This window comes from Jaculus jaculus, chromosome 10, assembly GCF_020740685.1.
Source record: "Jaculus jaculus isolate mJacJac1 chromosome 10, mJacJac1.mat.Y.cur, whole genome shotgun sequence".
Lineage (NCBI taxonomy): Eukaryota > Metazoa > Chordata > Mammalia > Rodentia > Dipodidae > Jaculus > Jaculus jaculus.
This window is the reverse complement of record NC_059111.1, coordinates 12,978,712-13,005,994: the sequence shown is the minus strand read 5'-3', so window position 1 is coordinate 13,005,994 and position 27,283 is coordinate 12,978,712. Positions and strand designations below refer to the sequence as shown.

Below are 27,283 nucleotides of genomic sequence, written 5' to 3'. Positions count from 1 at the left end.
AACCTATTAAGGCATTTTAGAAATTGACTTTCGGAATGGAAATTTTTTCAAGCTCTCAAAATCCTGTTGTGTTTATAGGGCAATTCTTAGATCTGTCAGAGTACATACTGCACTGAGGACAGTGTATGACTTATAAGCTGCTCTGTGGCAAAATAATAGCTTTACTTCTAAGGTCTTCTTAGTTTGATTTGTTCAAGACCAATAGGTCTGAGCTTCAAGTGATCAAGTTCTGTTATATTCTACAGTGATAGGCTTCCATGATGAAAAGTAAACAATAATTGAGGAATTCAAACATTCAGTTTATTAAACTAAGGCCAGTGAAGCCGTAGCATGAGGAGGAGCTGCAGTCATTCGGGACAAAGGAGATGATTTGATAAAGCTAAAATCAAGACTGAAGACATGGGGAAAGTCATAATAAGTATGAGGAAGTAATAAAACACAAAAGTGACCACAAGAATTACAAATATATTTAAATCTCAGACCTGGGAAATGGACTATACACAGGCTTCTAGGGGACAGAGCAACGCCTTAGATGTTCTGACAGCACTGCACCTTTGGCTTGTTTTCAGTGGTTGGCGGCACATGAATAGGAACCACGTTGTTGCTTGGAGACATGTCATTTTCACGTCTGTCTGACATCTGCTTCTGAGAAACAATGCGGTAGATCTCTGAATGAAAAGAAGAAACAGAAACACTTAGTATGAATTATATATATACATATAATGCCAAGGATGGTGGTTTGTGCCTCTGATCTCAGCACTTGGGAGACTAAAGCGCAAGGATTGTTGTGAGTTCCAGGTCAGCCTGGGCTGGAGTGAGACCTTGCTTCAAACAAAAACTTTTTTTTTTTTTTAAGTTTTAATTTTCAGACCCAGGTTTGATGCCCCAGTACCCAGGTAAGCCAGATGCAAATGGTGATACATGCATCTGGAGTTCATTTGCAGGAGCTAGAGGCGCTGGCACACCCATTCATATTCATGTTTCTCTCTCTGCCTTTCTCTCATAAATAAATAATAGTTTTAACTTCAGTCACTGATGACAATCAACACATAATTTAACAATTGTCCTTATGGTGAGAAAAGAAACAAGGTTTTTCTATTTCAGAAGAAAAGGTTCACACTCACAAATCTTGGCTTAAAGAGCATTACATGGGCTGGAGAGATGGCTTAGTGGTTAAGCGCTTGCCTGTGAAGCTTGAGGCCCCGGTTCAAGGCTCAATTCCCCAAGACCCACATTAGCCAGATGCACAAGGGGGCACAAGTGTCTGGAGTTCGCAGTGGCTGGAAGCCCTGGCGCTCCCATTCTCTCTATCTGCCTCTTTCTGCCTGACACTCTCAAATAAATAAAAATAAATAAACAAAAAATTTTTAAAGAGCATTATTACATTTATAGAGGCACAGATCTGAATTAAATCATAAAGGAATTTACTCACTCACCAAAACAGCCCCCACACACTCACACTGCAATAAGCAAACCTGCACTGTCAGATACATAAGCCATCTCCTAGGCTGTGCAGAGATAATGCCAAAAACCCAAGGATCTTGGAAGACAAGGAACAATCTAGTATCTTTACCAGTTACCATCTTGTGAACCAAAGTTAAAGTTAAATTATCCAAAAGCACTAATTTAACACTGTATATGCATGCTGTTTTACTGACACCAAGACTAATCCTTTGGCCCACCAGTACACTTATTTTTTATTTTATATGTTTATTTATTTATAAGAGAATGGGTGCACCAGTGCCTCCAGCCACTACAAATGAACTCCGGATGCATGCACCCCTTTTGTGCATCTTGCTTTCATGGGTCCTGGAGAGTTGAACCTTGGTCCTTTGGCTTTGCAGGCCAACACCCTAACAGCTAATCCATCTCTCCAGCCCGACCTTAAGCTTTAGAAGGCCTAACACTGTTCGCCTTATTCACTGTTTTATTTTATTTCTAGCAGAGTATGCGGTAGATATTTGATAACAAACTAATGCATAAATGTCATTCAACTTTTCCCCAGTATCTGTATTTAACACATTTAATTTGGTCTTCTATTGAAATGCCTAAAAGGAGAAGATAAACTTCTTGAGAACAGAGAACATGTCTTTATCTTTGTTCTTCCAGTGTTTCCTCCAAAATAAAGTCTCCAAAAGGTAAGGAAATTCTAAAAATAGAGCAAATCTAATACTGTAAGCCTCCAAATATGATGTGCCAGGAAGGACAGTGTATCCCTAACCAGACCTCCTATGTTTTCTTTCCACAAGGCTCAAAATAAACTTAGTCATGTACAACCCAGACTAATACCGACATAAACATCCTGTGATTGCTGCTATCCAACAGTTTAACCACCTATTTAGCTGGTTTAGCACTTGCCTGTAAAACTGAAGGACCAAGGTTCAATTTGCCAGATGCACAGGTGGCACAAGGGCCTAGAGTTTGTCCCAGAGACTGGAGGCCCTGGTGTACCCATTCTCTCTCTGCCTCCCCCCACAAATGTATAATAAAATATTAGGGCTGGCAAGATGGATCAGTGCTTAAGGCACTTGCTCGCAAACCCTAACAACCCGGGTTCAACTCCCCAGTACCCATGTAAAGCCAGGTGCACAAAGTGGTGCAAGCATCTGTAGTTTACAGCTCGAGGCCCTGGCACACCCATTTGATCTGTCTCCTACCTCTGCTGGCAAATAAGTATTTTTAAAATTAATTATTTAAAAAATTAAAATCCAATTCCTCATCCACTTTAAATGTTCACTATCGACCTGTGGCTACTGGCAATTCTGATATTCCAAACAGAAAACAATTCCACTATTGCAATTTGTGATTCTTGACCAGATTCTGAACGTAAAAACCTAAAGGAGGTCTGATGAAGTGGCACATACCCTTAGTCCCAGCACTAGACAGGCAGAGATAGGAGGATCGCCATGAGTTCAAAGCCAACTTGGGACTACAAAGTAAATTCTAGGTCAGCCTGGGCTATAGTGAGACCCTGCCTTAAAAAAAAAAAAAAAATCAGGAGGGAGGGAATTACTATGGGACTTTTTTTTATAATCATGGAAAATGTTAATAAAAATTTAAAAATTAAAAAGAAAAAAATCAAGCCGGGCATGGTGGCACACACCTTTAATCCTAGCACTCAGAAGTCAGAGGTAGAAGGACTGCTCTGAGTTCAAGGCTAGCCTGAGACTCCATAGTGTATTCCAGGTCAGCCTAGGCTAGAGTGAGACTCTACCTCTGAAAACCAAAAAAAAAAAAAAAAAAAGAAAAGAAAAGAAAGAAAATTGAAAGGTACAAAGGGACCCCCCAAAACAATATAGGCTGTTGCCAAGACTGCTGGTTGCCCAGTGGAACTAGATGGTAAGACTACTGCTAAAGACACCACGTGCTCACAGGCTTGGGCTGCAGGACACTGAGAAAAGAAACTGGAGCTGAGTTGAAGCCTCCTCCTTGATGACTAGCTGTTACAGTGCTGGAAAGTGTTACGCAGCCCAATCGGGAGAAAAGTCACCGATGGTCTTAACAGGCAGTGAACCCTGAAAGCTACACAACTGGCCGGCCTGGCAAGATGTGCCCACTAGTGCAATAGCTGTATGTCCACTATGGGAACTGCTCTCTGACTGGATCTGAGGCCCACTCCACAATAGGGAGTTCATGCCTGGAAATAACATAGTCAAAAGTCTATGGTGGGGGCTGGAGGGATGGCTTAGTGGTTAAGGTGTTTGCCTGCAAAGCCAAAGGACCCAGGTTTGATTCCCCAGGTCCCACATTAGCCAGATGCACAAAGGGGTATGCTCATCTAGAGTTCGTTTGCAGTAGCTGGAGGCCCTGATGCGCCCATTCTCTCTCCTCTCCCCTCTTTCTCTGTCAAATAAATAAATAAAATATTTTTTTAAAAGTCCACGGTGGGAAGGTTGCAAACCTTACTGGAGAAGTTACTTCTACTGTTCAGCTAAATGGACATATTATAGTCACCAAACCACCCTCGACGTACTTATCTCTATGCCTGTGTATTAGTGCTGCTCTCACTTGTGGTTAGAGAGAAGCTGCTCTTTTCAGATGGCAGTTACTACTAGGGAGACTCAAAACTTATTGAAGTGGAGGAACTGGAGAGATGGCTTAATGGTTAAGGCACTTGCCTACAAAGCCAAAGGACCCAGGTTCAATTGCCCAGTATTCATGTAATCCAAACACACAAAGTGGCACACATGTCTCAAGGTCATTTGCAGTGGCTAGATGCCCTGGCATGCCCATTTTCTCTCTAATAAATAATTTAATAATTTTTTTAAAGGATGGAAGGATTCCAACTTGGGCCAGAGAGATCGCTTAGTGGTTAAGGCACATGATGCAAAGCCAAAGGTCCCAAGTTTGATTCCCCAGGACCATGTAAGCCAGATGCACAAGGTTGCACATGCAACTACGGTTCATTTGCAGTGGCTAAAGGCCCTGACACACCCATTGTCTCTATCTGCCTCTCTCTCTTTCTCTCAAATAAATAATTTTCTTTTTAAAAAAGGGAGGGCTAGAAAGATGGCATAGTGGTTAAGGTGTTTCGCCTACAAAGCCAAAGGACCCAGGTTCAATTCTCCAGAACCCATATAAGCAGATGTATGTGGTGTTGCATGCATCTGGAGTTCTTTTGCAGTGGCTAGAGGCCCTGGGCATGCCCATACTCCCTCTTGTAACTATTTTTTTTTAAGGTAGGGTCACACTCTAGCCCTGGATTTCACTGTGTAGTCTCACAGTGGTCTCGAAATCAAGGTGATCCTCCTACCTCTGCCTCCTGAGTGCTTAAAGGTGTGTACCACCATTCTTGGCTTAAAGTTATTTTTTATTATCTTAAAATTTTATTTACAGCTGTGTGTACTGGTACACGCTTTTAGTCCCAGCACTCAGGAGGCAGAGGTGGGAGGATCGCTGTGAGTTCGAGGGCACCCTGAGACTACACAGTGAATTCCAGGTCAGCCTGGGCTAGAGTGAGACCCTACCCCAAAAAGCTCCCCCACAAAAAATAATTAATTTAAAATGGATGGGATAAGCCAGGTGTGGTGGTGCACGTCTTTAATCCCAGCACTTGGGAGGCAGAGGTAGGCGGATCACTGTGAGTTCCAGGTCAGCCATGGGGACAGGGTGGCGTGGGATAGGGGAGTGTTAAGGGCAAAGAACAGAATTTCCCGACAAAGAGTAAGACAACTATCAAACACCTGGTTAAATCATGCCATGCATTCCTCTCAATACCAAACCCAATGGGTCTTCTTTTTTCACAAGAAGTCTTAACTTCTCTACAAGTTGTTTTGAAGACTGAGTTAGGGTAGCAAAAATAAAACCCTGAAGGTTCCTCCATAAAAACCTACACCTAGTCCTGGGAGAGAGGCACAGGCAGGCTTCAGAGACCATGACAGTCAGTAACTGCAGAGCGCTCACTAAAAAGCAAGAAACGTGGTGGTGTTGTGAACTGTTGGCAAGAAGCAGATCACTGCCCCGTGGGCTCCAGTCAGTCACCAAGGATGTCTGCTCATATGAAATGCCAGCAAGAAAAGAGAAAGCAGTGGTCAGAAAATTAGGAAAAAACTTCTCTTCCGAGTATAAATGGCTCCACAAGTGACTTAGTTAAGTCTTGCATGGCTGGGTGTGTTGTTATGAAAATAAAAAATAAAAACCCTCTGATAAGAACATAGCAAACAGGCACCTTCTAGCTGGTGCCCGATTAGAAAGGCTGTGCTGCTGAGGGGCGGAGGCGGGACTAGCACTTGCTAAACCCCGCATCTCCCTTTCAAGGGCAGCAAATCCTTCAGAACCCAAGGCATGTGGCAAATTAATCCCCACGCACTCTCCTTTCAAGAAGCCCACAGGCTGGGCTCAATTTAGAGAGAAAAGACCCTAGTGTATCAGTTCTTTTATTAGAATATCCTGTAGCTTGTAAATATAAAGCAAAAGTCCACAACGAGGCATAAAGCTGAGAAAACAAGGTCACGCCTACTGCTCTAATGGAACTAACTATGGGTCAGGTGACAATAATAATTCTAACAAGATTAAATGCAACTGTTCCAAATTGAGAAACAACAAAAGTTAAAATTCTTTAGTCTTCCCAAAACGTGTGAAGGCATGGGAAGCCTGGGTTGCTCTCTGCAGCTCTTCCTTTGTCAGACCTCAAGCACTGCTCACCAGGTCAGCCTCGTGAAGGCCAGAGACCCTAGGAGGACAGCCACAGCCTTTTCTGCACCGCGGGAAAGGAAAGCTGTGACCTCTAATGAAAATCATCTCCTGTGAACAGAGCAGCCACAAACATGGCTGAGCAAGTATCTCTGTAGTAAAGAGTGAGCTGGGCGTGGTGGCGCACACCTTTAATCCCAGCACTTGGGAGGCAGAGGTAAGAGGATTGCTGTGAGTTCGAGGCCACCCAGAAAATACAGAGTAAATTCCAGGTCAGCCTGGGGTAGAATGAGACCCTACCTCGAAACCCCCCCCCGAAAAAAAAATAAGAGTGGAGTCTTTAGGGGATATGTAATATAGGGAGAGAGGAAAAGGAAAAGGGAAAGGGAGAGAAAGAACAACAAAAAAAATTGTATTTGAAAATGCCAGAATGAATGATACCTAAATCTCTGTATGTCAATTAAAAGTTATAAAACTAAAATTTAAAAAACTAAGATTCTGGGCCAGAGAGAGGGTTTAGCAGTTAAGGTACTTGCCCAGGTATGGTTCCCCAGAACCCATGTAAAGCAGATGCGCAAGGTGGCGCATGCATCTGGAATTCACTGACAGTGGCCAAAGGCTTTGGTGTGCCTATTGATATTCTCTCTCTCTCAAATAAATAATTTTTTAAAAAATCTTGGGCTGGAGAAATGGCTTAGCAGTTAAAGCAATTGCCTACAAAGCCAAAGGACCCACAAAAACCAGATACACAAGGCTGTGCATGTATATGGAGTTTGTTTGCAGTGGCTAGAAGCCCTGGTGTGCCCATTCTCTGTCTCTTTCTCTCTCTTGCCATTTAATTAATTAATTTATTTATTTATGAGACTCTGTATGTAGCTCAGACTGGCCTCAAACTCACTACAGGCTAGCTTCAAATACAGTAAGCCTCCTGCCTCAGCTCCCAAGTACTGGGATTACAGGTGTGTGCCAAACCACCTTTAGCCTTTTCTTGATGCTTTTTCAAGGTAGGGACTCACTCTAACCCAGACTGACCTGGAACTTACTGTGTAGCCTCAAACTCAGCCTTCCAAGTGCTGGGACCAAAGGTGTGTGCCACCATGCCCATCAAGCCCGTGCACCTTTTTCTTAAAGAGCCAACATGCAATATGAATTAATGTTATTTCAGCCACAGAACTAAGAGTTTAATTTTTTTTTAAGTTGAATAGGCAGGAAACCAGCTCTCTTTTTTAAATTTTTTTTGTTTATTTTTATTTATTTATTTAAGAGCAACAGACACAGAGAGAAAGGCAAATAGAGAGAGAATGGGTGCGCCAGGGCCTCCAGCCACTGCAAACTCCAGATGTGTGCACCCCTTGTGCATCTGGCTAACGTGGGTCCTGGGGAATCGAGCCTCAAACCAGGGTCCTAGGCTTCACAGGCAGGTGCTTAACCGCTAAGCCATCTCTCCAGCCCGCAAGAGTTTAATTTTCACACCACAATTTACCTTGAGCTTATTAAATACACAGAGAAACCTGGCTGACAGCACCTGAACTAAACAGTCCCCATCACCAGGAAGGAATAAAGACAAAGCATTATCAGGAGCCTCCTAAGATAAAGAACAGAAAACAATTCTGTGCTATTACTGCCAAAAGCCACACACACGAGTGTAATCAAGCAACTCAGAATAGCTGGGAGTGGTGACACACGCCTTTAATCCCAGCATTCAGGATGCACAGGTAGGAAAATCACCATGAGTTTGAGGCCACCCTGAAACTACATAGTAAATGCCAGGTCAAACTGGCCTAGAGCAAGACCCTACAAACACAAAATTAAATTTTAAAAAAAGTAAAAAAATTTTTAAAAACCCTCAAACTAAGAAAAGTACAGGGCTGGATAGAGATGGCTTAACGGTTAAGTGGCTTATTTGCAAAGCCAAGGGACACAGGTTGGATTCCCCAGGACCCCTGTAAGCCAGACGCACAAAATGGCACATGCATCGGGAGTGAGTTTGCAGTAGCTAAAGGCCCTGGTGCACCCCTTCTCCCTATCTGCCTCTTTCTCTCAAATTAAAAGAAAATTACACCTGACACTGAAAACTTAACATGGGTAGTCATGAACCCTAGGGGTGTAACGTCTGCTGCTCTCTGGCTAAATGTATATACTATGCTCATCAAACTGCCCAGTAAGCACTTCTCGTAATGTTCATACCCATATATTAATGCTACTCTCATTTTTGGTAGAGAAGCTTCTCTTTTCAGATGGCAGTGACCTTGGGATGACTCAGAAGGTATCATGGTGCTGGAAAGAAGTGACAAGAGTGCTCAGCACTGAAATATCTCTATCACATCTTCCAAGGCTCAGGGTCTACTGCAGAAGAGGTGGTGGAAAGAATGTAAGAGACAAAGGAAGGGTAGGACTCCTTAAAACATGTTCCTCCAGACACAGACTGGCCTGGATATCCATGACCTCACAAAGCCTGACACTACCTACACAAGACCCTCATAATAGGAGGAAAAGATGATGACATCAAAATAAAAGAGACTGAGATGGGGAGGGGATATGATGCAGAGTAGAGTTTGAAAGGGGAAAGTTGGGGGAGGGAGGGCAATACCATGGGATATTGTTTACAATCATGGAAACTGTTAATAAAAAAGAAAGAAAACTACAAACTGGCCTGAACCTTTCAAAATGCCAAGGTCAATAAACAAAGAAAAGTGAAGGAACTACTCTCAGTGGAGACCAAACAGGACAGCTGAGTGAAATGCACGATCTGGTCCCAGACTTGCTAATAAGGACGTTACCGGAACAGGTGGCAAGATCTAAATGCGTTCTATACTAACCACTGATGAGGCATTATGTGTCTGGTTTTAATCACTGCACTGTGGATATGAATAAAATGTCCTTATTTTTAGGAAATCTACACTAAACATTAATTTCACATGATGGGCAAGGGGAGGAAGAAAGGGAGGAAAAAGATAAAGGTATACTAGAATACTAAAACTTAGCTTGGCATGGTGGCGCATGCCTTTAATCCCAGCACTTGGGAGGCAGAGGTGAGGAGGATCACCGTGAGTTCAAGACTACCCTAAGACTATACAGTAAATTCCAGATCAGCCTGAGCCACAGTGAGAACCCACCTCAAGAAAAACAAATAAAATACCAACATTTGAGGACACATGGGTAAAGGGTATTTGCAAACTGTGCATTGTTACTGTAAACTTTGATCAAGTCTGATAAAAAGGGTAGTGTTCATATTATTTTAACAAGTTTTTTTTCCATGCCGTAATTGCTGTGTAGTTATTTAATAAACTGGAAGAGCAACTATTCAACATGTACCAGAAAAACCAGGCACTTTACAAGCTTTCTTAGAAACTAGAGCTGAAGTGGACAGTGACAGACTACTCGTTTCTGGACACTAAAGCAAGAAAAAACCCTGTAAGTGTCAATATAACTATCAACTTAAGTTTAAGACACAAACAAAGCTGGGCACCATAGTGCCCACTTTTAGCCCCAACAGCTGACTGCCATGAGTTCAAGGCTACAGAAGGTGTTTTAGGTCAGCTTGCGCTAAAGTGAGACCCTGCGGAGCATGGTGGCACACGCCTTTAATCCCAATGCTCAGGAGGCAAAGGAAGTAGTAGGGTCACCATAAGTTTGAGGCCACCTTAAACTACATAGTGAAATCCAAGTCAGCCTGGGCAAGAGTGTGACCCGTCCTTAAAAAGAAAACACAAAAGGGCTGGAGAAGATGGCCTAATGGTTAAGGCTTTTGCCTGCTAAGCCAAAGGACCTAGGTTCGATTCCTCAGAACTCATGTAAGCCAGACACAAAAGGTGGGGCATGCGGCTGGAGTTCATTTACAGCGGCTGAAGACCCTGGCATGCCCATATATATTCTCTTTCTCAAATAAATAAAAATATTTTTAAAAATCATCTCTAAAACACAAACCCTCTCTAATAACAGCTCTTCAAAACATGTTTGAGTTTGAATTTTACAGATGAAGAAATTCAGGCCTTGAAGAGGTAAGTGACTTGCTTAAGATTATATAGTGGAAAAGTCTGGGATCCAAGTTTGGGATCTTTATTCCTAGGTTCTATTACTTACACTTTTTATAGTAAATAAGGGAATATTTTTAAAAATCTGTTCACCTATGGGCTGGAGAGATGGCTTAGCAGTTAAGCGCTTGCCTGTGAAGCCTAAGGACCCCGGTTCAAGGCTCGGTTCCCCAGGTCCCACGTTAGCCAGATGTACAAGGGGGCACACGCGTCTGGAGTTCGTTTGCAGAGGCTGGAAGCCCTGGCGCGCCCATTCTCTCTCTCTCCCTCTACCTGTCTTTCTCTCTGTGTCTGTCACTCTCAAAAAAAAAAAAAAAAAAAAAATTAAAAAAAAAATCTGTTCACCTATAATACAAATGTTACATATCAACACTAAAACATGTTACAATATAATTGGAAACTAATTCAAACTCTACATGTAAATTTTTCACTTTTTTTTTTTTGGTTTGAGGTAGGGTCACACTCTAGCCCAGGCTGACCTGGAATTCACTCTGTAGTCTCAGGGTGGCCTTGAACTCATGGCGATCCACCCACCTCTGCCTCCTGAGTGCTGGCATGCATCACCACGCCTGGTGACTCTTTTTTTCCAAGGTAGAGTCTTACTCTAGCCCAGGATAGCCTTGAACTCACTGTGATCCTCCTACCTGTTCCCTGAATGCTGGGATTAAAGATGTGTCCCCACAGCACTACACCCAACTTTCTTCTTAAAAAAAAAAAGAGCAAATTTTTCAGAACACAACTTAACCTTGTACTTTCTAAGGTCTGAAGTCTCAAAAGTAACATGTAATATAAATGTACTTAAGACAACCCATCGAAGTACTTACTGAAATATTAGATGAAACACCTTGATAATTTGGTCATTTTAATCAAGTCAAAGTTAAATATGAGTCAGCATGATTAAAATGTCCTCCCATGAAGGAGGCTGACCTGGTTTTCCACATTCCGAGGCAGCATGAACTTTGTCCCTTTCCCACTCCTTGAACCTTTCTATATGCACTTATTAGTGGTTATGTCTATAAGGGATACTTTGCTTCTATAATATACCATGACAGAATTTTACTTTTGATTCACTTTTTTTTTTTTTTTTTTGGTTTTTCGAGGTAGGGTCTTAACTCTGGCTCAGGCTGACCTGGAATTCACTATGGAGTCTCAGGGTGGCCTTGAACTCACAGGAGTCCTTCTACCTCTTCCTCCTGAGCGCTGGGATTAAAGGTATGTGCCACCACACCTGGCTTTTTTTGTGTTTTTTGTTTATTTACTTGAGAGTGACAGAGAAAGAGGCAGAGAGAGAATATGAATATGAGTACACCAGAACCTCCAGCCACTGCAGATGAATTCCAGATGCGTGCACCCCCTTGTGCATCTGGCTAACGTGGGTCCTGGGGAATCAAGCCTTGAACCAGACCCGTAGGCTTCACAGGCAAGCGCTTAACTGCTAAGCCATCTCTCCAGCCCTCACTAACTTTTTTAAAGTATACTTTCTCCATCCTAATTTCTCTCTTTCTATAGCCAGGACCTCTGTATTTCCTAATGAGAAAGTTTATATTTTGTTCCTTTTTGTTTATTTATTTGAGAGCGACAGAGAGAGAAAGAAGGGAGAGAGACAGAGAGAATGGGCACACCAGGGCCTCCAGCCACTGCAAATGAACTCCAGACACGTGCACCCCCTTGTGCATCTGGGTAATGTGGGTCTTGGGGAATTGAGCCTCAAACTGGGATCCTTAGGCTTCACAGGCAAGCGCTTAACCGCTAAGCCATCTCTCCAGTCCCCTAATGAAAACATATCTGAAAGAATGTACATTTAAACATTAGTAACTGCTATGATAGAATGTTGGAATAAAGTGACAAGTAAAACCCCATGACTCCTAAAGTAGGGTTCACAGCCTGAGCCCATGGACATGAAGAACTGCTTTCAAAAAATCTCCTTCCGGGCTGGAGAGATGGCTTAGCGGTTAAGCGCTTGCCTGTGAAGCCTAAGGACCCCGGTTCAAGGCTCCGTTCCCCAGGTCCCACGTTAGCCAGATGCACAAGGGGGCGCACACGTCTGGAGTTCGTTTGCAGAGGCTGGAAGCCCTGGCGCGCCCATTCTCTTTCTCTCCCTCTATCCGTCTTTCTCTCTGTGTCTGTCACTGTCAAATAAACAAATAAAATTAAAAAAAAAAAAAAATCTCCTTCCAAGCCAGGTGTAGTGGTGCACACCTTTAATCCCAGCACTGAAGAGGCAGAGGTAGGAGGATTGCCATGAGTTGAAGGCCACCCTGAGACTCCATAGTGAATTCCAGATCAGCCTGGGCTAAAGTGAAACCCTACCTTGAAAAACCAGGGGAAGGAAAAAACAAACAAACAAACAAACCTTCCTACTATAAGCCAGATGAATTGGAATGACCCAAATTCAATGTGCAAGGCCTATAACTAATTTTGCCCTCTAAATCACACTTGCTACAGTTAACTCTCAAATATGTCATTTTCAGGTGGCATAATATGTTCCCTAAGTAGTTTAAAGTACTTTCCCAAACTTCTAGCTCCCAGTGACATAACCTGAAAATGTAAGTCTTACCTGTCAGAATTGTCTGAAAAGCAGCTTCTACATTTGTAGAGTCCAGAGCGGAAGTCTCAATGAACGACAAGCCATTCTTTTCTGCGGAGAGACACCAGCACTTTAGTCTCCTGAAGTTTCAAGTGTTACTGCCGTTGTCTCAGAGGTGTGACAGCAAGCGCCGTGCCACCGAGCTTCATCCACACCCTCAGCAACTTTCAAAGGATACTACACCACCAAGGGTAAAACAAAAGAACTTCTTAAAACCTGATGCCTCTCCAACTTCAAGGACTGTAAAGGCACCATTCTAGTCATACTTTGGTAGACTAAAAATAACAGCCAAAGCCAGGCGTGGTGGCACTCACCTTTAACCCCAGCAGAAGTAGGAGAACCGCTATGAGTTTGAGGCCAGCCTGAGACTACAGAGTTATAGTTCCAGGTCAGCCTGGGCTAGAGTGAGACTCTATCTTGGAAAAACAAAAACAAAACAATAAAAAAGTAAAAATAGCCAGGCTTGGTGGCGCACACCTTTAATCCCAGCACTCGAGAGGGACTGCCGTGAGTACAAGGACACCCTGAGACTCTATAGTGAATTCCAGGTCAGCCTGGGCTACAGCAAGACCCTACCTCAAAAAACCAAAAAAAAAGAAACAGTAAAAATGAGTAGTAGTAAGAAATTTTCACTGGCTTCCTATTTAAACACTTGCTGCTTCTCAGTATTTCCAGCAGACAGGCGTGGTGGCTGTGCACACCTTTAACCCCAGCACTCAGGAGGCAGAGGTGGGAGGACTGCTGTGGGTTGATTCTGGGCCAGTCTGGAAATACTGAGCGAGTTCCAGGTCACCCTGGGCTAGAGTGAGACCCTACCTCAAAATAATATGTATACACTACCAGCAATGAATGCCAGTACTTATCAGATATCCAGTTATTTCCATCCTTTTTCACCCTCCTTACCAACCACACTGCTAGACATACATAATCACTTAGAATTCGGTTCCCATGCTATTTGCAACAAAGCTGCCTCTTGCCTGGGACACTACAAGCAGCCTGTGGGAAAGCGAGAGAACCACTAATGCAAGAGCAAGGCTTCCTGGTCGAGGACGCACACACGCTGCTGTCTGGTGACCGCCCCTCCACACCACAGCATCCCTACCACAGTGTCCCTACCAGAACAAAGGGCAAGAAATAGGCAGATCCTGAATGAAGAAAAAAAAAAACAAAAAAAAAAACCTTCTAAAGCAGCTGCACCCTACTGATCGCTGACACCCCTTAAGGTACTACTGAGAACCATATAAGCAGCTTTGTTAAAGTAGAGATAGATAATGGGAAAAGAGACTAGAATTCTGCAGAGAAGAAATTGAGAAACTTCATCTACTTAAGGGAAAGAGAACAATGTTTACATTTAAGTAGTGGCAGCAAAAACTCAAAACACTAGGGCATTAGTAACACTAAGTTAAGCAAAAGAGCATTGCAGTCAACATAAATAAAACAACTTGGGGAGGTAATATGATGGAGAATGGAATTTCAAAGGGGAAAGTGTCAAGGGGGAGGGAGGGAATTACCATGCGATATTTTTTTATAATCATGGAAAATGTTAATAAAAAATTTTAAATTAAAATAAATAAATATTGGCAATAAATAAATAAATAAAACAACTATTGGTGAACGTACAGTTATCTTTCTGAGACTATCCTAACCCACGACCCTCAATGGCAAGACATAGCAGAAATACAGAAGCACTGAAATATTACGGAATTCATATTACTGACCTGCAAAAGCTCTTGCTTCGTCTGTAGGAACTGCCCTGAGGTGGCGTAAGTCACTCTTATTGCCCACAAGCATGATAACAATGTTACTATCAGCGTGATCTCTCAGTTCTTTCAGCCATCGCTCCACATTTTCATATGTGAGATGTTTGGCAATGTCATAAACCAATAAGGCACCTACAGCTCCACGATAGTATCTGGAAGCAGACATTTAACTATCAGAAAAACCACCACAAGATAAAAGGAAATATCTGAAAGAACAAAGCAGGGACTAAGTATTTCTTAAAACATGCTTATAAATATATTTCTAAGAATTCCTAATACTGCATCAGGCATGGTGACACACACCTGTAATTCTAGCACTCAAAGAGGCTGAGACAGGTGGACTGCTGCAAATTTGAGGCCTACCAGGACTATAGGGTGATTACCAAGCAACCAGTGTTACAGGAAGACCCTATCTCAAAAATAATTAATTAATTAATTAATTAATTAAAGGGCCAGGCATGGTGGCGTACACTTTTAATCCCAGCACTAAAGAGGGCGAGGTAGAAGGATCGCTGTGAGTTCGAGGCCACCCTGAAATTACATAGTGGATTCCAGGTCATCCTGGGTGACAGCAAGACCCTACCTTGAAAAAGCAAAGAAAAGATAAAAATAACAAACATGAAATAACAAACAAGAATTCCTAATTCTGAAACTTTTCAAAGGACATAAACAGAAAAAGTACTGCAGTCTCTCCATCTATGAGGCTTTGCTTCCCACGGTTCATCTCAGTTACCCGCAGCTATGCACAGTCCAAAAATACTAAATGTAAAATTCCACAAATAAATAATTCATCAGTTTTAAGTTTGGTGCTGTTCTAAGCGATATGATGAAACCTTAGTGTTCCCCTCCACCCATGCACACAACCCTTCCCTCTGTCCAACGGACCCAGCACTGTATGAACGACCAGTCTATGAGTCACTTAGAAGCCCTCGGTTACCGGGCCATCTGCCGTGGTATGAGCACCTGCATGTTTAATAATGCTCCCCAAGCAAGGAGGAGACACCAAAGAAAAGCCACAGTCTTCCCACTGAGTACAAAGATACAAAAGTTCTGTAAAACTGGTTTCAGGCATTTACCAGGGGTCTTGGAACACAACACCCAAGGTTAAGGGACTGCTATACCTTTTCCAATACCAAACTAAAGTCACTTGTTGTCCCCCTATTCTACAGATCAGGAGAAGCATGAGACTTACGCTGATGTGATGGCCCGGTACCGCTCCTGCCCTGCCGTGTCCCATATCTGGGCCTTGATTGTCTTCCCATCCACCTGGATGCTTCTGGTGGCAAACTCCACTCCAATGGTGCTCTTGCTCTCCAGATTAAACTCGTTCCGAGTGAATCGAGACAGAAGATTACTCTTTCCAACGCCAGAATCACCAATCAGGACAACTGAAAAGACAAAGAAATGAACGGGAGGTGGGTGAGGACAAAAACATTCAGAGTACACCACGCTCTCCACAGAATAGTCTGGCTTCAGAATCGGTAAAGCAAACAAGGTAGAGCATCTACTTTTAAAGAGACAGGCACAGACTGTTGAATATCCCGTGTTCTCGACCTCTTACCAAGCAATTAAGACCAATTTCCTCTTTTAAACCTGTTTTTAGCTGTGTTATGACTTTCACATATCACCTGCTTAGCACAGATCAGATCTAGTACCCCATCTAAAAAACACTTGGTTTGCTTTTTGATTGTTAGTTTTTGCCATGTGGGGACCAAGCCCAAGGCTCTACACATGAGGGAAACTCTCAGCCATTTGAGCAGTGGCCCCAACCCTTAAAAACACAATTTAAAAAAATTTTCTTTAATTTATTTGAGAGCGACAGACACAGAAAGAAAGACAGATAGAGGAAGAGAGAGAGAGAATGGGCGCGCCAAGGCTTCCAGCCTCTGCAAACGAACTCCACACGTGTGCGCCCCTTATGCATCTGGCTAACGTGGGACCTGGGGTACCGAGCCTCGAACCGGGGTCCTTAGGCTTCACAGGCAAGCACTTAACCGCTAAGCCATCTCTCCAGCCCCACAATTTTAATCATAGGAAACACTACAAGCAACAGATGACAAACATTAATTACCTTCAGTTTATATCAACCTTCCTGCCTTAGAAGGTAATAACCTGGAAGATAAATACTAAACCAAAGAAACTACTTGGGTTATTAAAATATATCAGACATAACTCAAAGGATGTAAGTGGGTAGAATGGCACAGAAAGAGTACATTCTACTTAGTTTCACTAGATACTGGGTGTGACGTGAGAGCTAACACCTAAGCAAGATGAAACTCATTTAAAATATGAGACACAGCTGGGTGTGGTGGATCAGGAGTTCAAGGCCAGCTCAGGCTACAGAGTAAGTTCTAGGTCAGCCTGGGCTAAAGCAAGATATTGTCTCAAAAACACAAATAAAATAAAATGACATTGTAGGCCAGGTCAGCCTTGGCTAGAGTGAGACCCTACCTGGAAAAAAAAAAAAATCAAACAAAAAGGCACTGGGCTTATAAATGTTTACTTCAATTGCAGAAACTACAACCACCTTTTACAAAATTAGACTGGCATAAAACCACATGCCCCACCTCACCTGTTAAGGTGACAATTCCAACCTAAAGTGAGTCAGAGCCAACAAGGAGGGTACATACTTTCACTGAGGACTTCCTGAACCTTTTTAAAACAGGCTCTCATTTAGATGAACTTATTTCCTGTGATTTCTATAGGAGGCAGTTTATTTACTAACTAGTCTCTCCAAAACAGACAAACAGGCAATCAAGGGAGTTGGGAGCTGAGTACAGACATTTCAATGGGTAAAGTGCTTGTTACACAAGCATGAAGATCTGAGTTGATCCCCAGAACCCACATGAAACCTATGCACATCTGTCATCCCAGCAGCCGGGAGGTAAAGACAGGCTCACTAGCAGTCTAACTGAACGAGTTAGTAAGCTGTAGGTGCAACGTGAGACCCTGATAAAAACAAGGCTGAGAGCAGCTGAAGAAAGCCAACATGAGCCGCTGGCCCTCACACATACAAGCACATACCAGTTTTTGTGTTTTCTTGACACAACCTTATTATATGATTCTGGCTGGCCTGTCACTCCCTCAAAATAGGTTATTTTAAAGCATACACTTAAAATGAAAATAAACCGAGTGTGGTGGCGCACGCCTTTGATCCCAACGCTCTGGAGGCAGAGGTAGGAGGATCACTGTCAGTTCAATGCCACCCTGAGACTAAATAGTGAATTCCAGGTCAGCCTGGACTAGAGTGAATTCCTACCTCGGAAAAAATTAAAAAGTGAAAAAAAATAAAAATAAATTTAGAGTTTTAAAGAATCCAGCTTTGGAGCTGGAGATACGGCTCAGCAGTTAAAGGCACTTGCTTGCAAAGCCACCTGCCTGGGGTTCAGTCCCCAGTATCCATATGAACCAGATGCACAAAGAAATGCACACATGTGGAGTTTACCTGCAGCAGCAAGAGGCCCTGGCACATCCAGCTCTGTCTGTCTCTCTCCTCAAACAAATAAATGAAACTATTTAAAAAAATCTGGGGCTGGAGAGATGGCTTAGCAGTTAAGATGTTTGCCAATAAAGCCAAAAGATCCCGGTTTGATTCTTCAGGACCCACGTAAACCAGATGCACAAGGGGGCACGTGTGTCTGGAGTTTGTTTGCAGTGGCTGGAGGTCCTGGCATAACCATATTCTCTCTCAAATACATACATGCATACATATATATATATGAGTAATATATATTTTAAATATTTTTTAAAAATCTGAGTGAGCCAGGGATGGTGGCACATGCCTTTAATCCCAGCACTGGGGAGGCAGAGGTAGGAGGATTGCTATGAGTTTGAGACCAGCCTGAGACTACATAGTGAATTTCCAGGTCAGCCTGAGGTAAAATGAGGACTTACCTCAAAAAAATAAATAAATAAAAATTTTTTAAATTACTCACATTTCAGGAAACAATATATTTATTCCCATTGTTGCCTCCTGTTTCTTCTTAGCCATCTAAACTAGCTGAGTGGTTTATACCACACCAGACAATCAAACAGACAAAAGTGAAGCCCAGGGAGTGAGTGAGACCAGGCCTTACTCAGGAGACGGGGATTCGGTGGCGCAGACACAGAGAGGTAAGAACTATGAGTGGCTGTACTCCAGCCAAAGGAAAGAGTGCATTATGACTCCTCCCTTGTCAGAAGAGCTGGCCTCCGACAGTCATGGAGAGTGCATTATCCAATGTGTGTCTGTCTGGCTCCCTCCATCAGCTGATTCAGCAAGAAACCCCAGCAGCAGTGACTCCATGCAGCCAAGAGGAAGTTCTATCTTTCACTCAGTTACAGAGTATCCGCGGTGCTGGAGTGAACAAGGACACTATTAAATGCTTTCATTTGATACCAGGGGAGACAACGTCAAGGTCACAAAAACAACGCACTTTCACTGAGACAGAATGGTTAGTTTCCAAGGCCCACCACTGTGGATGTGAAGTTAAGGCCCAGTTGCATTAATCAAGGCTAGCAGACACAGTCACTGGTGCTTCTTAGGAGAAGAGGCAGGCAACCTGCTGAAGAAATCTTTTGAGTCACTTCCGCCTCCGCACCAGCACCGAGGTCACGAAATACTAACCTGGGGTGTGAACAGTAAAAGGAGAAACCAGAAGGTTAGGACATGTCTACTGCACAGGCGCTCCCCTGTCAACAGTAACTCCAGGGGCCAGTCACAGTCAAAGAACACAGGTGAACACATCTACGACGACACTGCCTTTGGAAATGAAAACTAGAGGCCGGCATGGTGGCGTGCACCTTTAATCCCAGCACTCAGGAGACAGAGGTAGAGCTACTGCAGTAAATTCGAGGCCACCCTGAGACTACATAATGAATTAATAGTAACATTAGGGCTGTTGAAATGGCTCAGTGGTTAAAGTACTTGCCTGCAAAGCCTGATAGCCTCAGTTGGATTCTCTAGCACCCACATAAAGCCAGACGCACAAAGTGGCTCATGATCTGGGTTTCATTTGCAGCCACAAGAGGACCTGGCGCACCCATTCATTTTCTCACTCACTCTTTCCTTGCAAATAAGCAAATAAACAGTTTTTTTTTTTAATTGGGCTAGACAAGGATGGTGGCACACACCTTTAATCCCAGCACTCTGAAGGCAGAAGTAGGAGGATCGCCATGAGCTCAAGGTCACCCTGAGGCTCATAGGGAATTCCAGGTCAGCCTGGACTAGAGTGAGATCCCACCTCAAAACAACAAAAGAAAAAATAAATTTTATTACAAATTGGGCTGGAGAGAATGGCCTAGTGGTTAAGGCGCATGCCTGTGAAGCCTAAGGATCCAGGTTCACTTCTCCAGGTCCAACATAAGCCAGATGCACATGGTGGCACACACATCTAGAGCTCATTTGCAGTGGCTAGAGGGCCCTGGAACACCCAATCTCACTCTCTCTCTCCCCGCCACCCTCTCTGCCTCTAATAAACAAATAAATAATAAATATCTTTTAAAAAGGCATGGTAATGTAGCGCATGCTTTTAATCCTAACTTGGGAGGCAGAAGTAAGAGGATCACCATGAGTTCAAGGCCACCCTGAGACTACACAGTGAATTCCAGGGCAGCCTGGGCTAGAGTGAGACCCTACCTCAAAAAAAAAAAAAAGGGTTAGAGAGATAGCTTAACGGTTAAGATGCTGGCCTGTGAAGCCAAACAACGCAGGTTTGAGTCCCCAGATGCACAAGATGGTACATGTGTCTAGAGTTTGTTTGCAGTGGCTGGAGGCCCATCCATTCTCTTTATCTACCTCTCTCTCAAATATAAAAAAAAAAAAATTAAGTCAGCTGTGGTAGCACATGCCTTTAATCCCAGAAAAGACAGAGGTAGGAGGAACACCGTGAGTTCAAGAGTAGCCTGAGACTACATAGTGAATTCCAGGTCAGCCTGGGTTACATTGAGAGTCTACCTCAAAAAACCAAAAGGGAAATTTTAAAGTGCACATTACATCTCCCACAAAAACTGCAGTACACTCATGTTTTTGTTACACTCCTTTTGACCTCCACTTTTAACTAACTAATGATTAAATTCATTATTTCACCAGCTTCAAATATTTTTTTTCTTTGTTTTTCAAGGTATGTTCTCACTCTAGTCCAGGCTGACCTGGAATTCACTATGGAGTATCAAGATGGCCATAAACACATGGCGATCTTCCTACCTCTGCCTCCTGAGTGCTGGGATTAAAGGTGTGTGCCACCACACCTGGCAAATCTTAATTCATAAGTGAATTTTTTTCTCTCACTATGATTAATTTTAATATTATAAAAAGATAGCACACAAAAAAAGATAGCACTCTGGGCTGGAGAGATGGCTTAGAGGTTAAATAAAGCCAAAGGACCCAGGTTCAATTCCCCAGTACCAACATTAACCAGGTACGTGGGTGGTACATGTGTCAGGAGTTCATTTGCAGTGGCTAGAGATCCTGGCACACCCATTCCCTGTATCTGCCTCTTTCTCTCTCTCTCAAATAAATAAATAAATAAATAAAATAGTGTAAAAATAGCAATCGAGCCAGGCATGGTGGCGCACACCTTTAATCCCAGCACTCAGGAGGCAGAGGTAGGAGGATTGCCGTGAGTTTGAGGCCACCCCAAGACTCCATAGTTAATTCCAGGTCAGCCTGGGCTAGAGTGAGACCCTACCTCAGGGGAAAAAAAAGCAATCAACTGAAAATAGTTCAAATGTCATGAATACTTTTAAATGTACATTTTTTTTTTATGTATTAGAGAGAATGGGTGCACCAGGGCCTCCAGCCGCTGCAAACAAACTCCAGACACATGTGCCACCTTGTGCATCTGACTTATGTGGGTCCTAGGGAATCGAACCTTAGTCCTTTGGCTTTGTAGGCAAGTGCCTTAACCACTAAGCCAACTCTCCAGTCCTCATGAATACTTTTTTTAAATTAATTTATTTATATTAACAACTTCCATGATGGTAAACAAGATCCCATGGTAATGCCTTCCGTCTCATGAATACTTTTAAACAGTATACAGTAGTGACATAAACTAGCCAGAATCAAGACTGTGAAATCGGGCTGGAGAGATGGTTTAGTTGTTAAGCGCTTGCCTGTGAAGCCTAAGGACCCCGGTTCGAGGCTCAATTCCCCAGGACCCATGTTAGCCAGATGCACAAGGGGGCGCACGCATCTGGAATTTGTCTGCAGTGGCTGGAGGCTCTGGCGCGCCCATTCTCTCTCTCTCTCTCTCTCTCTCTCTCTCTCTCTCTCTCTCTGCCTCTTTGTCGCTCTCAAATAAATAAAAATAAACCAAAAAAATTAAAAAAAAAAAAGACTGTGAAATCTGATAAAGGAAAAAGTTGTATTTTTTAAATTAATTTGCAGGAGGGGGATGGAGGAGTGAAAGGGGAAAAGAAGAGGCAAAGTGCACGAGGGCCTTATGTCCTAAGTATCACAGTAGTGCAACCATCAACACAGTCCATGTGGACTGAATAACGTAAGGAAGGTAAACTGCGTTCCTAAGACCATCCATCACCAGCTGTATAGCCTGACCTGCTTAATTTCAACATCTCTAACACCTAATATTAAATTTATCTTTTTTTCTCAATTTTTATTAACATTTTCCATGATTATAAAAAATATCCCATGGTAATACCCTCCCTCCCCCCCCCTTGAAATTCCATTCTCCATCATACCTCCTCCCCATCTCAATCATTCTGCTTACACATATACAATACCAACCTATTAAGTTCCCTCCTCCCTTCCTTTCTCTTCCCCTTATATCTCCTTTTTAGCTTACTGGCCTCTGCTACTGAGTTTTTTCCTTCTCTATAGTAGTATGCTCTAGACATTACATGCAAACCACAAATAGCAGGATAAATACCATAAAAACAGAATGTGCATGTAAATTATCTAGTACTTAAAAGTTCAACCACATTTAGGGTTTTGTTTTTGGAGACAGCCTCACTCTGACCAAGCTGGCCTGAAGCCCACAGCCTGCCTCGGCCTCCTGCTTGCTGATGTTGCAGGATGAGGCAGCAGGACTACAAAGTCGCTCACAGCCAGGTGTGGTGGCGCACGCCTTTAATCCCAGCATTCCCAAGGCACAGGTAGGAGAATCGTTGCTGTGAGTTCAAGGCCACTGTGAGACTACATAGTGAGTTCCAGGTCAGCCTGGGCTAGGGAATGAAACCCTACCTCAAAAATAAATAAATAAATAAAAAAAAAATCAACTCAGTACCTTACATTCAGTGTATGAGCTCTAAAATTCATTAGCTGAAATAAGTAGTCATTTTCAAAAGCCGAGTGTTCCTTCCTACTCTGCACTGTAGTCACGGTCCAATCTCAAAGATTAAATTGTGTTCAAGAAGACTGAAGTCTAGACAAGTTTTTCCAGATTCAGCAGAATCTGAGTTGCTCAACGAAAAGTTGTGAAAGAAAAGCCAGAATCCAAGACAGGGAGGGATGTTTCTACTGACAACCAGCTGAGGGTTAATTACTACCAACCTTCAGAGATACTCAATGGAAAATGCCGTAAGACACAGACCACATCCAGATGCTCTCAGATGACTTTCAGAATACTGGACTGGCATCCACCACAGCATCTGTAATGGGGACCTATGGCGCCTATGCAAGCGTCCCACGGGGTCTTAACCACACACACACACTGTGCGTAAATACTTACACAATTAAAAGTCTGAAATAAACAGTCAAGAAATAAAATAAAAATCCCCCAAAGTCTCACTGTGAAGCTTAACGAAAGATTAATGTTCAAAAACAAATACACAATTTCAGATTGTCCTATCTACCCATAATACATCCTATTTAAACCAATCCACCCTATTTGAATAAAAATATCCCTTCATGTCCCAACTATGAAGAACAGAAAGGCTTCTTCCAAGTAGACAAGGCTTCAATGACCTTAGCGAATCTCTGTAAAATGAAGTCATTTTAAAATAAAATTTTCTTGCTTCATTTTAAAATAATTGTTAAGTAAGAAATTGGCTAGGTAATCAACACTGAAGTAAAAAAAAAAAAAAGTGACTCATACCCTGTAGGAGCTTTTAAAAAGTGGAAATGCTTCTCAGCCGAATTTCTTTACACACCCTATCTTAAAGAGTAAAATGTACCAAAATAAAAAAAAAAAAAGAAAAGAACCCAAGTAGATATAAAGTACTTTGGATGCTAGGCATGGCAGAGGTAGGAGGATCACCAAGAGTTCAAGGCCTCCCTGTGACTACAAAGTGAATCCCATGTTAGCCTGGGCTACAGTGAGAACCTACCTGAAAACAACAACAACAACAATTAAAAACCTATGGATGGCAGGGCGTAGTGGCCCACGCCTTTAATCCCAGCACTTGGGAGGCAGAGGTAGGTGGATCATTGTGAGTTCGAGGCCACCCTGAGACTACATAGTGAGTTCCAGGTCAGCCTGGACTAGAGTGAAACCCTACCTTGAAAAATAAACAAACAAACAAAAATCCTCTGGATGCCAGGTGTGGTGGTGCACACCTTTAATCCCAGCATTTAGGAGGCAGAAGTAGGAGGACTGAAGTGAGGAACTACAGAATGAGTTCTATGTCAGCCTGGATTACAGTGAGAGGCCCCCACTTTAAAAAAACAAAATGCTTTGGGAAGTGTCCCATTTTGCTTCTGGACTAACTCTTTTTTTTTAATTTTTAAATTTTTATTAACATTTTCCATGATTATAAAAAAAAATCCCATGGTAATTCCCTCCCTCACCTCCCCCACAGTTTCCCCTTTGAAATTCCATTCTCCATCATATTAACTAATTCTTAAGTGTTCTGGTAATTTGAGAATATGGGGTTCAAAAATCTAAGAGCCACAGAAACTTCTTTCATATTGTCATTTACTGAGTACTCACAGGAGCTAAATGTTTCTAAAAGCTCACTCATTCCTACAACAGTCCTGAGACGCAAGTATCCCAGTATTTTGTTAACTGAGACTCAAAAAAGGTTAACTTTAAACCGGGCGTGGTGGCCTTTAATACCAGCACTCAGGAGGCAGAGGTAGGAGGATTGCCCTGAGTTCGAGGCCACCCTGAGACTCCATAGTGAATTCCAGGTCAGCCTGGGCTAAAGTGAAACCCTACCTTCCTACCTCGAAAAGCCAAAAAAAAAAAAAAAAAAAGTTAACTTTATGGCAGGTGTGGTGGCCCATGCCTTTAATCCCAGCACTTGGGAGGATCGCCATGAATTCAAGGCCACCCTGAAACTACATAGTGAATTCCAGTTCAGCCTGGGTTAGAGCAAGACCCTATCTCAAAAAAATAAATGAATAAAAAATAAAGTTAACTTCCCCAAAGTCACAAAGCAAGTATAAAGTCTAAGTCAGTATTTTCTAATTGTTAGAAGGATAGCCTGATCTCAAAATTACATTTACATTTCTTAAGCAATCTAGGATATATAACATTCTTAGAAAAAATTACAAGAAGTTTCAAATTCCAAACCAAATAGGAAAAACATCCTGAGAGTCTGATTCTAAATTACTTCGGAGAGCTAGGTGCTCACTGCCATTATACAGTATTTACAAAATGATAAACATCCTTGAATGAGGAAACCCCAAAGCCCCGGGGGGTTCAAGTAATTTCACTTCGCCTCAGTCAGATGCCTTCAACTAACATTCAGTCTACAAATAATCCAGTCGTCTTTTTGTATTTTTAAAATTAGCTACTTTATTTTTTTTATTTTATTTTATTTTTTGAGGCAGGAATCTCATCACTCTCACCCAGACTGACCTGGAACTCACTTTGTGGCCTCAAGCTGCCCTTGAACTCATGAAGATCCTCCTACCTCTGCCTCCAGAATGCTGGAACTAAAGGCCTGCACAACCGTGCCGAGCTAATTAGATACGTTCTTATCTGTAAATGACTTTTCCAATGTAAGAATAAGGGCGGACATAGTCAGTCCTTACCCAATAAATAGCATATTCTTGGGGGAGGAGGAAGTAAGTGACGATAAGGGTATACCACCCAGTGCACCAAGATTTGTAAAGTACTGGTAAAGCAAGGGTGCGCGCTTCATTTAGTCAATCATTCTTTGCACCCAGTGGCAAAGTCAGAAACAGTCAGTGCTCAACACTCTTTTACACTCCACCCTCCACAGTAAAGCTTTCATAGCAATGGCTTCTTCCTCTCTGGTAATGATCTTTGTTCTACACCACACTGAGGGCCGCCCTAATTCTAATTCGCCAAGAGCAAGACTATGAGAGTCACAGAACCACCACCAAAAATGAAGAAATAAACTATTGCGCTTTTCCCACTGACTCCTGTTATCCTTTCTCTTTGGATTCTTTGCGGACTCAAGCGATGAACAATTCTTATTATCCATTCCCCAACCTCTCGTGTTTTGTCCCCTGGTACTGCAATTTCCCCAGTACCTTGGAATAAATCTTTGATTCCACTAAAAGACCACACGACCTCTACATGACAGCCCCCTCTCCACACACACACACACACTCTCTCTCTCTCTCTCTCTCTCTCTCTCTCTGTCTCTCTCCTCTTTCCATCATCTGGGAAAAGGTATGTGGCCAACCAGGGCTCTTCCCTTTCCTGCTGGATCCTCCCAGAGTTGCAGCAGGAAGCAGCGAGCCCCCGGCGATAAGCAGAAGCTAGTATTTGTGCCTCGGCGCAGAACCTTTCCTGTCCAGGAACCGGGCCTGCAGGTCTGGCAGGGATAACAGCCCCCACCCAGGCCCGGCCCCAGCCCCGCGAGCTCGGGCACGAGCTAGCCCGGGGACGACGGCAACTGGCTAGGGATAGGAAGAAAGAAAAAGAATTTTGTATTTAAAGAGCAAAAGAAAAGAGAGATTTTAAAAAAGAAAGAAAGAAAGAAAGAAAAGAAAACCAGGCTAGGCTAAGTGAGAAGTCATCAGCCAGACGGGTCACTGCGACAAGTGCACACCCCGTGGGTGATGGACATCCCCTCTCGGCCATCCCTTCCCGGCCACCAGGCGGGTCACACGGAAGCTCCGAACACCATTTGAAAAGGACAAAAAATAAAATAAAATGAAATAAAATAAAATAAAATGGAAAAAAAAAAGACAGAGTTGCCAAGCGCTGGGGAGGGAGGGAGGAAGGGACAGTCCGCAGTTACTGACCTCGACGTGGGCAGGGGTGGGACGCGTGGCCGCAGGCTCGCCCGTCGAGACCACCCGCCGTCCCCGGGACGGGCGACTGGGGCCGAGAAAAGGGGATGATGGCCGAGGACACGAGGGGAGAGGAGGGGGCCGAGCAGGAAAAGAAAAAAGAAAAGAAAAGAGCGAGCGGTAGCGGGAGGGAAGGCCGAGAGCCGGGCCGGGCCCGGGGCCTGTCCGAGGGGCTCGGCGTCGCCCCGGGAGCGTGCACGGTGGCGAGGAGGGGGCGCCGGGGTCAGCGCGGCGCTGGACGGGGGGCGCACACGGGCCGGGCCCCCCGGGGTCCCCGACCCCCGACGCGCACACACACAAGTCGCAGCCGGCGGGGACGACACACTGACCGGGAGGGCCGTCTCCGGTACCGGGCTGGCGCCGGCGGCGGCGGCAGGAAGGGCTCGGTGGGCAGCGAGCCCCGGGCCTCACCTTTGAAGAGGTAGTCGTACTCGTCGTCGCGGGTGCCCATGGCGCGGCCGAGCGGGAGCGGGAGCGGAGGGGGCGGGAGCGGCGGCGGGATCGCTGGGAACCGGGGAGGAGGAGGAGGAGGAGGAGGAAGGGGGGCGTCGCTGCCTGCGCGCCGTAAGAACCCGAGCGCCCAGCTCCGGCTGCCGGACCCCGCTCGAGAGCCCCTCCCTGC

The 27,283-nt window shown here is 43.7% G+C and overlaps 1 protein-coding gene across 1 annotated transcript; it reads right to left on the bottom strand.

Annotated features, from left to right (window-relative positions):
* Window positions 1-278: 278 nt before the first annotated feature.
* Window positions 279-27,283, bottom strand: Rab11a (RAB11A, member RAS oncogene family). Its single transcript, XM_004662556.3, has 5 exons — window positions 27,073-27,283; window positions 15,706-15,901; window positions 14,472-14,665; window positions 12,724-12,804; window positions 279-668 (listed from the first exon to the last, which is right to left on the bottom strand). Exons 1-5 carry the CDS (start codon window positions 27,110-27,112, stop codon window positions 529-531), a joined length of 651 nt encoding a protein of 216 aa, XP_004662613.1. The 5' UTR covers window positions 27,113-27,283; the 3' UTR covers window positions 279-528.